General features: G+C 44.0%; 1 protein-coding gene across 1 annotated transcript; it reads left to right on the top strand.

Moving 5' to 3' along the window:
• Positions 1-8,195: 8,195 nt before the first annotated feature.
• LOC129091751 (urotensin-2 receptor) lies at positions 8,196-9,246 on the top strand. Its single transcript, XM_054599447.1, is given in 3 exon segments — positions 8,196-8,610; positions 8,613-8,851; positions 8,854-9,246. Coding segments are annotated over 3 exon segments (1,047 nt in total).
• The last annotated feature ends 2,507 nt before the right edge of the window (positions 9,247-11,753 follow it).

Here is an 11,753-nt window from a genome sequence, read left to right as displayed (position 1 = left end):
AAGATCATCTTGTTAAACGGCTTAAAAACACAGACAGGATTTGAAGCGATATTTCCGTCTCAATCATGTTAACGCTTGTTATTTTCCTTTGACGGTCAAAAAATCCACGTTCACACAAAGACACACAAAGAGGCTGCAAGGGCGCCAAATATGTTTCTAAGCAATTCCTGATATCGACATAACACCGTCACTCTCTTCATCGCTAAACGACGACAAACATAATAAATATGTGTACAGTGTGTGTAGTTATCAGATATCTCCCTAAGGTTTTAGAGTAGGCCTAACCTGTTAGTTAGCAACCAGCATGAACATTAATTCATGCTGGCAATAAGATAAGATAAGATAAGACAAGATCGAAGAGCAGCAATAAGAAGAAGAATAGATAACAATAAATAATAATAAGTACAAAAAGCAGTCTTACTTTTCCAAGTTCATCCCGCTCGCTAGTCCGTCTGGTCCGCACTGCAAGCCCACTGCAGTTCCCGCGTTGTGTATATTTTCGTGGGAAATTGTGTATGTTTTCGCGGGATTGTGTGTAAAATGCAATGTCACTTACAGCCTGTGGTGGCGCTGTCCGACACACACGGCATGGTCTCACAAACGCGTCCTGGTTTGTGAGACCAATATGTGTGAACGTCAGAAAGGCAGGGGGTGGGCCATAACAGTATAACAACTATATTAACTCATAACACTAGCAAATATGTAATCACACATATATTCAAAATGACTTAAACAGTTAATATTCAATAATTATAACAATATAAAGTTTTAGGTTTACGAGACCATCAAAATTGGTCTCTTAACCCGATTGGTCTCGTAATGCTGGTGAGTAAGCCTGAAAATTGGTCTTGTACACACACACACACACACACACACACACACACACACACACACACACACACACACACACACACACACACACACACACACACACACACACACACACACACACACACACACACACACACACACACACACACACACACACACACACACACACACACACACACACACACACACACACACACACACACACACACACACACACACACACACACACACACACACACACACACACACACACACACACACACACACACACACAAAATTTGTTTTAGTGGCAAAAAACATAACTATTTAAAGAGCAAAGCAATATTAATAAACAGCCAGCAGCTTAATTAATTACCTTGGCTGATATTTTCTTCAAGCGGCCTTACACGGGTTCGGAGGGAGCCGGCGACAGTTCTCTTGAAGTCCACTACAAGCTTTGATTCCCCTTCCATTGGCTCAAGATGCTTTTCAAGCAGGCTCTTCGCGACTGGGAGCACCATGGACAGAGACACATGAGTCTCAGTGCAGAGAGCTGCGGTCGCACATTTGAGGGACTTCAGTGATGGCAAGATCTCTTCAACGCTCTTCCACATTTCGTCCTTCAGCTCAAGGGTCCTCGCATCGGCCAGCTTCGTCACCGTCCTGTCCGAAAGCGCTGCGGTCACAGCCCATCTCTGCTCGTGCAGTCGCTCCATCATTTCAAAAATTGAGTTCCATCGTGTCCGGCAGTATTGGATCAATTTGTGTGTTGGGAGGTTTTGTAGCGCTTGCTTTATTTTTAAAGCATTAGATGCCACTGTGCTGTGGTGGAAGTGAGAAATCAACTTGCTGCACGCTGCGACCACCCGGTTGATGTTCACATTTTTAAAGCCGTCATTAATTGCTAATTGTAGCGTATGGGCGAAACAGGGAACTGATTCCCACTGGAGCAGCTGCTGGTTTGCCAGGACCATGTTGCGTGCATTGTCATGCACACATGCTACTACTTTATCGTGAACTCCCCACTCCTCAGTGACAGCTCGGAGATGAGCAGCGATGTTCTCTGCTGTGTGTCTCTCATCCGAGCTACGAGTCTCCAGCACCGCTGTCTTCAGGTCCCAGTCATCTCCCACATAGTGACAGGTAACTGTAACGTAGGACTCAGTTGTGAGGGAAGTCCACGCGTCTGTTGTTATTGCAACCTTTTTGGCTGTCACCAGGTCGGCCTTTAACTGCTCCCTTTTCTCCGCGTACATTTTCTCCACTCGAGCAGTGATGGTGCGCCGCGATGGCACCGTGTATTCAGGCTCTATAAAGGCCATGAGATCACGGAACCCCTTCTGATCCACAAAACTCAGAGGCAGCATCTCTTTTGTGATCATTGATGTAATCAGCGTTGTGATTTTCTCTCCCCGGCCGGGATTACAGCTACGTTTTGCGGCGGTGAAAATAGCCGACACACTAGGTTGCTGCGGGTCTGCTTTACCGAACACATCGCCGTGTTTAAGGAGCATATGCTGCCGCATAGTACTTGTTGTACTTTGATAGCTCAATTTGGTTTGACATAATTTACATTCAACCTTATGATCTCCTATTTCAGAAAAAATTTTCCAGACTTCGCTTCGTTTTGTTCTAACCGCCATCTTTTAACGTATTCGTTGTGCGCACGGCACGCACCAGTGGCGCCAAACAGAAAATTGATACATTTTCAGAAAACTTTAACTCGAGTTTGTGTTTCCTCCAATCGAGTTCATTTGTAACGAGTAGTACTCGAGTAATCGATTCCTCACGCCCATCCCTAAAACAAAGCATATCAGAGTTGATATGAGCCAAGAATAAACAGGAAAAGGTGGACACATGAACTTTATCTGGCATACTGTAAATCTTAAATTATGCATGCATTCAAAGCACACAGTCTGATCCAGCAATACACAGTGATTCTTCTACTCTTCTCAGAATTAGATGCTGACAAAATTGAATTAGCACGATTACATAAACATTTTGCATGCAAAAATGAATGTACACACTCCTACTACACACAGAAGACCTCTTCCCCACCCCACGTCGCATAAAGCGCCAAATTGTGTTCAGTGGAAAAATTGAAGTAACGAGTCTGACCTTTCCACATCTGTACTCCTGCGTTATTCCACAATCTGGATATCAGGCGCCTTGTAAATAATGTATCAAACACCTCGTCTTATTTCCATCTGTGGCCGTTGCTTCCGTACACACAGAGTGTGTGTTGCATGATCAAACAGCAGCTGTTGTTTTCTACCCGCCAACTAAGAAGACACGACAGACGTGATGTAATTTACTGCTGTCAAACCGTTACCACGGCGCCTGGCATTCGGATTCAGCGGGAAGGTGCCACTGCACCGAGAATTTCGGAGGAGAAACTTATCTTATTGTAACGGTGAGGCTATGAATTATGCTCACCCCTCCCTCACAGGAACAACTTGCTGAATCTTTCGCCTCTTGCATAAGACTCCTTAAGCTTAACGTGTCTGAAAATAGAGCCTGGCCTTCACTGCACAAAGCCACCTCTGCTTAGAGACTGATACAGTCTGCACACAGATACTCTCGTCTCCTCAGTCTTCTCATTCATGCGGATAGAGATGACATTTCTTATTCTTCTCCACGTGAACAATTCCAGATTTTTCTACTTGATTGAAGCTCTCCCCTCGTCCCTATTCTCCCATCACTCTTCCTTGGACCCATCGCCCCTATTCCCATGCCTCATTCCATTCAAACGCTACTTAATTTGCATTCAGACCTCCAGTCCATAGATGGGGAAAATAAACATTAGTTTTCTCTCTCTGCTTTAGCTACAGTGACACACTGCGCAACATTACAGTACTTGTCCCGTATTTGTGAGGCTGTGGGATCTACAGTATTTACATTTTTGCCGACTTTCTGCACTTTTATCATGAAATATCCTCAACAGCATTACAACGCAGCCTTAAGCAGTTTAAGTGGCACAACATGGGGAAAACGAGTTTTGAATATGTTAGCCTCACCAAAAAGTTAGTTAAAACTAACTAAAAGACAGGTCGACACATATTGGGAGCACTAGTTCCGAAAATATAAGTAGTACTAAATACATGGTACCTTGGACGTTTTTGTCTGAATCGCAATTTATTTTTGCTTAATTATTCTGTCTGACATTGTGTTTATGTTAGCCCTTTTCTATTTGCAATGGTTTGATTTTGTGCCCTAACCAATCAGCGGCAAGTGAAGTGTATCTGCCCTGCTAATGGAATTTTTCAACATGGAAGCTGAAGTAGATATAGCTAAAAAGAGCAGTTAACACATTTTCACATTGTTCAAATGGTTGAGTCCAACATGAAGCTCTGGTAGCTCTGTGTAACTAGAGCCAGTGTTGCGGTCAGGACCAGCTAAACAGAGGAGGCAGAGTCATGACCAAGAGGAAGGCAGAACTAGACAGAGTCCAGACCCAGACCAGACCAGACCAGTGTGCATCCCACGAAGCATGACACACTAACAACAAAATGTGGAACATGCTAACCCATTTACGCCTGAAATTGATTTGAAATATTTACAATCCCCATATGACCCACACAGTAAACAAATATATATATATATATATATATATATATATATATATATATATATATATATATATATAGTGGGTATATAAAGTATTCAAAGTATTCAGACCCCTTTAAATTTTTCACTCTTTGTTTCATTGCAGCCATTTGCTAAAATCGAAAAAGTTCATTTTTTTTCGCATTAATGTACACTCAGCAACCCATCTTGACAGAAAAAAACAGAAATGTAGAAATTTTTGCAAATTTATTAAAAAAGAAAAACTGAAATATCACATGGTCATAAGTATTCAGACCCTTTGCTGTGACACTCATATTTAACTCACATGCTGTCCATTTCTTCTGATCCTCCTTGAGATGGTTCTACTCCTTCATTGGAGTCCAGCTGTGTTTAATTAAACTGATTTAAGGTGAACCTTCGGCCCAGTCTGAGGTCCTGAGCACTCTGGAGGAGGTTTTCTTCCAGGATATCTCTGTACTTGGCCGCATTCATCTTTCCTTCAATTGCAACCAGTCGTCCTGTCCCTGCAGCTGAAAAACACCCCCATAGCATGATGCTGCCACCACCATGTTTCACTGTTGGGATTGTATTGGGCAGGTGATGAGCAGTGCCTGGTTTTCTCCACACATACCGCTTAGAATTAACGCCAAAAAGTTCAATCTTGGTCTCATCAGACCAGAGAATCTTATTTCTCATAGTTTGGGAGTCCTCCATGTGTTTTTTGGCAAACTCTATGCGGGCTTTCATATGTCTTGCACTGAGGAGAGGCTTCCGTCGGGCCACTCTGCCATAAAGCCCCGACTGGTGGAGGGCTGCAGTGATAGTTGACTTTGTGGAACTTTCTCCCATCTCCCTACTGCATCTCTGGAGCTCAGCCACAGTGATCTTTGGGTTCTTCTTTACCTCTCTCACCAAGGCTCTTCTCCCACGATTGCTCAGTTTGGCTGGACGGCCAGGTCTAGGAAGAGTTCTGGTCATCCCATACTTCTTCCATTTAAGGATTATGGAGGCCACTGTGCTCTTAGGAACCTTGAGTGCTGCAGAAATTCTTTTGTAACCTTGGCCAGATCTGTGCCTTGCCACAATTCTGTCTCTGAGCTCCTTGGGCAGTTCCTTCGACCTCATGATTCTCATTTGTTCTGACATGCACTGTGAGCTGTAAGGTCTTATATAGACAGGTGTGTGCCTTTCCTAATCAAGTCCAATCAGTTTAATTAAACACAGCTGGACTCCAATGAAGGAGTAGAACCATCTCAAGGAGGATCAGAAGAAATGGACAGCATGTGAGTTAAATATGAGTGTCACAGCAAAGGGTCTGAATACTTATGACCATGTGATATTTCAGTTTTTCTTTTTTAATAAATTTGCAAAAATTTCTACATTTCTGTTTTTTTCTGTCAAGATGGGTTGCTGAGTGTACATTAATGCGAAAAAAAAATGAACTTTTTCGATTTTAGCAAATGGCTGCAATGAAACAAAGAGTGAAAAATTTAAAGGGGTCTGAATACTTTCCGTACCCACTGTACATCCTTTTCTACGTGTACCATCCACCTAACACAATACAATTGATGGAAATTGAAGGGAAAAAAGCATACCAAATGCTGGACTCAAAGACCCGACCTCCAACAGAGTTATTGCTTTATTTTTTAAAGTGTATTAATATTTGACATACCACGCATCCAAATTTCAACAAATTAGACTCTACCTGCCAAGTGTGAAGTAGATTGGATGAGCGATTCTAAAGATGTGTGAAGGACACACAAACACAGGTTTCTTGCTTTATTGATAGAACATATTGATTAGCGCAGCTTTTCACAAAATTCAAATGTTTTATGAGAAATGAAATATATTGGACACATTTGTTAGGCCTTAGAGATACACACACTATCTGTATGAGAAACACGTAATGTAAACATTACTGTGCTGGTTCACAAGAAATCTCCACAGGGTGATATTGAACTTTTGGCCTCTGCATACTCCATAACTTGCACACATCATTAAAACGTTGTGTGAGGCAGTATATATTTAACAATAGCCTTTTACAACTCACACCTGCACTTTACATTCAAACTCATATTGCATTGCATTTTTCTTCAGCAGCATCTGAAGGACATCAGCAGGAGACAACAGCGTGTAACATATTAGGTCGGACCAGTCTGATATTTTCTTCTTTCTTTTTTCTTCTCTCTCCACAATCTGGTTTTCATTATGATTCATATTTATCTGTTTCGTATTGTCTGTTAAGAATCTGCCTGACAAGTGCAGAGCCGTGCAACATCAAAGGAAGTACAAGTGTTCTAGTGATGCACCTGCTGTACAGGAAATCATGTCCTGTAGCATCTGATCCAATCATGTATCTGGGAAGAGGAGAGTGTGTGTGTGTGTGTGTGTGTGTGTGTGTGTGTGTGTGTGTGTGTGTGTGTGTGTGTTAAGTAGGAGGGAGGATGTGACATGCAACTGAAAACAGACATTACAGCAACAGAATACAGTGGGCGTTGCAGTGTTAACTGCCACCTCGCTCTTCTTCTGCTCTCTAAGTCCCACATGAACAGCAATAACCGACGCCTAAAAAGAAACAAACACTTTGTTCTGTAAAAAACTGACTCGCTGCCACTTGAAATAATCTCTGCATCCAATGAGCATCAAACTGAATGGCTTTACGTTAAACTCCCTGCAGACCAGCAGCTGGACTGTTCCATACTGCATGTGACGGTTAGGGAAATAGGTTGTTTTGAGCTTTAATGATGTTATGGTAGATATAAAAAGTGAACTTCTTGCGGGATGCATTAGCGGCCAGGAGGAGAGGAAAACAGCCCCTGAATTTGTATTGATAATTTGATTAATTGCAAATTTGTTGTGGCAATTTTGTATTATAGAGGGACAAGACATTTGCTATTTTATTTTCTATAATGATTTTATGATCAAAATACAAAATTCTGATTATATCTATTGGCTCCACACGGGTCTCACCATATAATGTCGAATTTATGCAGCAGGACAATTCGGGACATTAGTTGGATCTGGTCTGCGGCACGAGAGTCAGGAGCTCTCCGTTTGTGTGGTCAGCGCAAGGGGACGATTTCATCATCAACTAGTCGTTATCATTACATTACATTACAGTCATTTAGCAGACGCTTTTATCCAAAGCGACTTACAGTCAGTAGTATATTACATATCATTCACCCATTCACACACTGATGACAGGCTACCATGCAAGGTGCCACCATCAGACTCTAACTAACATTCATGCAACATCCAGTCCACACCGATGGCAAGCCTTCAGGAGCAACTTGGGGTTAAGTGTCTTGCCCAAGGACACATCGACTGCCGAAGCCGGGTATTGAACCACCGACCCTCTGATTGGAGAACTACCTTGCTCTCCACTACGCCACAGCCTCCCCAGTCTGGAAACAATGACACGTTGGAGATTAATTGAGAGGTGGCTAAAGCGATTTTTTTTATATATATATATATATATATAATTAACGCTGCAAATCTGCGCGTAAAAAGTGACTCTTGCTGCTCCCACTGTGCCATCTGGTTCACACTTTGGTAAGCACCCCCCCCCCCCCCCGACTCTCATATTTCTTCCATTTAAACGGAGCTGGAGCCAGGTGCACCAGGAGAGGGATGGATGTCTCGGCACAGTGTGTTTTGATATAACATCTTCAGGAGCAAAGAGCAGAAGGCAGAGAGCGGGAGAGGACACACGCGCATCTTTTTCCTCCAACTTCTCCGGCACACACACACACACACACACACACACACACACACACACACACACACACACACACACACACACACCGGGAAGAGGAGCGATGAACAACAAGTCCGTCGGCTCCGGGACCGTGGACCACGAACTCATCATCGCCTCCACCTTCGGGACGCTCCTCTCCGTCGTCTACGTCGTCGGCGTGTCCGGGAACGTGTACACGCTGGTGGTGATGTGCCACTCCATCCGCTTCGCCACCTCCATGTACATCTCCATCATCAACCTGGCCCTGGCGGACCTGCTCTACCTCTCCACCATCCCGTTCGTGGTGGCCACCTACTTCCTGAAGGACTGGTACTTCGGGGACGTGGGCTGCCGCATCCTGCTCAGCCTGGACCTCCTCACCATGCACGCCAGCATCTTCACGCTCACGGTCATGTGCACGGAGCGCTACCTGGCCGTGACCAAGCCGCTGGACACGGTGAGGCGCTCCAAGAGCTACCGCACAGCCCTGGCGTGGGGGTGTGGCTGCTCTCCCTGGTGCTCACCGTGCCCATGATGGTGATGGTCGCACAGACCTCCAAGAGCGCGCCGGACGGGGGGGTGAAGAGGATGTGCGCGCCGACCTGGGCTCCCCTGGCTTACAAAGTCTACGTGACCGTCCTGTTCGGCACCAGCATCATGGCGCCGGGGCTCATCATCGGATACCTGTACGTGAAGTTAGCCCGGACTTACTTGGAGTCCCAGAGAAACTCCGCGATCGACCGGGGGGCAAGCGGTCCCCCAAGCAGAAGGTCCTGATCATGATCTTCACCATCGTGCTGGTGTTCTGGGCCTGCTTCCTGCCGTTCTGGATCTGGCAGCTGCTGTCCCTGTACAGCAGCGAGCCCCTGAACCTGGCCTCGCAGACGCACACCTGCATCAACTACCTGGTGGCGAGCCTGACGTACAGCAACAGCTGCATCAACCCGTTCCTGTACACGCTGCTCACCAAGAACTACCGCGAGTACCTGAAGAACCGGCACCGGAGCTTCTACAGGTACACGTCGTCGTTCAAGCAGCGGCCGCCCAGCCTCTACTCGTGGGGGAAGTCCGCGTCCTCCAGCAACCAGTTCGAGTTCAACTCCGAGACGCTGGCGATGGGGACCCTGAAGTGACCTGCGACTCCCGCGGGAGAGAGGAGAAACCGCGAGAGGTGAGTAGTTACCCGGTGCGCTCTCTCTACAGGGGCGGAAGTATATTGTGTTAGATTCCCCTGGGCAGGGGCGCCGAAAAGGGGGGTAAAGGAGACGGATTCTAGGGGCCCATGATGGAGGGGGGCCCAGAGAGGCCCCTAATGATGATGAAATTATAATACAGAAAAAATAATGACACTAAGTTATTAACTAACATATAATCACACATGTTTTACATGTGATATGATAGTCAAAAATACCATTAAAATGCATAATTGTATGTAAAATAGCATCAAAAAATTTTGCCGCTGTGTTGGGGGCCCTGTAAAGTAAGTAAGTAGTAAGTAGTAAGTAAAATTTATTTATAAGGCACATTTAAAAACAGTTTTCACTGGCCAAAGTGCCCATGGTGCAAAGAGGCATATAAAGGAACACATACCACATAAAGATTCTTTTCATGGGGCCCAAAATCCCTAGCGGCGCCCCTGCCCCTGGGTCCCCTTTTTTTAAAGGGGGGCGATTGATCTGCACTCTACTGTGCACCTTTCTAGTTAAGCTATTGTTCTCTACCGGGTGGCGATTGAGAATCAATGAGTCTGTAAATGTAGTCCAAACTGAAAACTGACAAACTTCTATTGGGCTGTTCATTTCAAACAACAAACAAGATGGAGGTACTCCTTTGTTCAATCAGAAATGAGATGCATTATCTGCAAGTGTCAACAAAACTAGACTTATGTGTGCATTAGTTATGGATATAGATTTTTTTGGGATACCTGGGGCAGCACAGCAAGCTGTCACCTTATAATGTTGATATCAGAGGAGTGTTAGCATATAGTAACCCATTTCAACCCGGTCTTACTCCCAACGTCGGTGCCTGATACCGACTCACCAAGGCATCCATCAGCGCATGTATGAGACACAGCAGGTTTTCAATTCACTCCAATGGAAACTAATCTGCGTTGGTATTAGACAGCCAGACCAACTGATAAAGGGCGAGAAAGTAAGTGTAGGGTATGAGTCAAACAAACACAACTTTGCAGGAGACTGCTGTTCATTTCCAGGTGTAAAACCAAGTCCACGCTGTCTTATTTGATCATACTTAAGTAACTTAACTTCTGGACCTTACTTATGCCAGTGGCGTTACAAGCGTAGTTATTTTACATAATAAACATACTTATGTCAACCTTAACCACTATCTTTTCCTAAACCTAACCAAGTGGTTGTATTGCATAAATAAACCTATGCTGGAAGTTTCTTTTGAAAGGAAACTGGATGCAAGTATTGAGCAGAAACTGTATGTTTCCTTTGAACACTGACACTTAAAGGTACTCTAATGTATCTTTAAATGTTTTATTTGTTACATGTACTGGAAATAAAATATGTGCATGCTATATATTCCTTCGAAAAGGCAAACCCCTCAATCGTGGTTTTCATTTTTTTTTTTTTTTTAAATAAAATAGTCAGTGCAAACAAATTTTGCTTATTCTACATATGTTTTAAAAACTACCAATAAAGTATTTAAACAAAAATGTAATTAACACTTTCTTATTTCTTTGGTATTTTTGTCATTTACAGTGGTATTCAATGATTGTAGTTGTCCAATGTCAAGCCTCGATTTGATCATGTGACAAGACGCAACGTATCCTCGTATAACGGTTGGTAGGACATCTTTTGTTTGATGTGCGTTTCCAGTCCAGTAACACCTGTCAATTTCAGCTTGTTACATGCGTACAGTATTTTCAAGATAAACAGCTGTCTTCCCCTGAAACAAGTAAGGGCTCATCTGTAAGCCGGACGAGCAGTCATGCCTTTTAAATTTAAAAGAGGCAGTGGGAAACTAGTTCTTGTCATTAGCATGACCTCACGCCACTGTTTCTCACAGTTGATTATTTCTGTATGGATTATTTTCAAGCAGAAAATAGATGCTTTCTAGTCACTTTAACATTAATTATAGTCAGAGGAAAACTTACAGTTGTTTCCTCCACGCCTGGCCTGCTTTCGCCCCTAGGCCCATTGAGCCCCATTAGCACTCTGACACTTCTCTCTTCTGCGCTCCGTCACCTCTTCACCCTCAGAGGAAGAACTGATCCTACAGTGCTGTGTCAAAGGCCTCAGCGGTGATTACAGAAGCCAAAACGTGTTTAATATGGACATGATTTAAAGAGAAAACTTATAACAGGTTCATTTCTACTAAAACGACTTGGTTCGTTATTGCAGCAGCTAAGTATACTATAGTCTCGAAACATATATATAATAATAGTATATGTTCTGTTAACATTGGCATGGCCTGACTGTTAGGGGGCCTGGGGCAAAAATGTGCTGTTAGGCCCTTAGTGATTCCCCACCTACTTACTGAAAATCAACCAGGCAAAGCTGGCAACGGCCCAGGGCCACACAAGCTAATTGATGTACAGCATACAAGTTAAGTTGGTGCCCACAGCTCCACAGGGGTTTGTCAATCTGGCCTTGACTGCCCTTTGTACGATGTG

This window comes from Anoplopoma fimbria, chromosome 5 (assembly GCF_027596085.1).
Source record: "Anoplopoma fimbria isolate UVic2021 breed Golden Eagle Sablefish chromosome 5, Afim_UVic_2022, whole genome shotgun sequence".
In the NCBI taxonomy this organism is placed as follows: Eukaryota; Metazoa; Chordata; class Actinopteri; order Perciformes; family Anoplopomatidae; genus Anoplopoma; species Anoplopoma fimbria.
The sequence above is the reverse complement of the archived record's forward strand: the minus strand, read 5'-3'. Positions and strand labels throughout refer to the sequence as shown.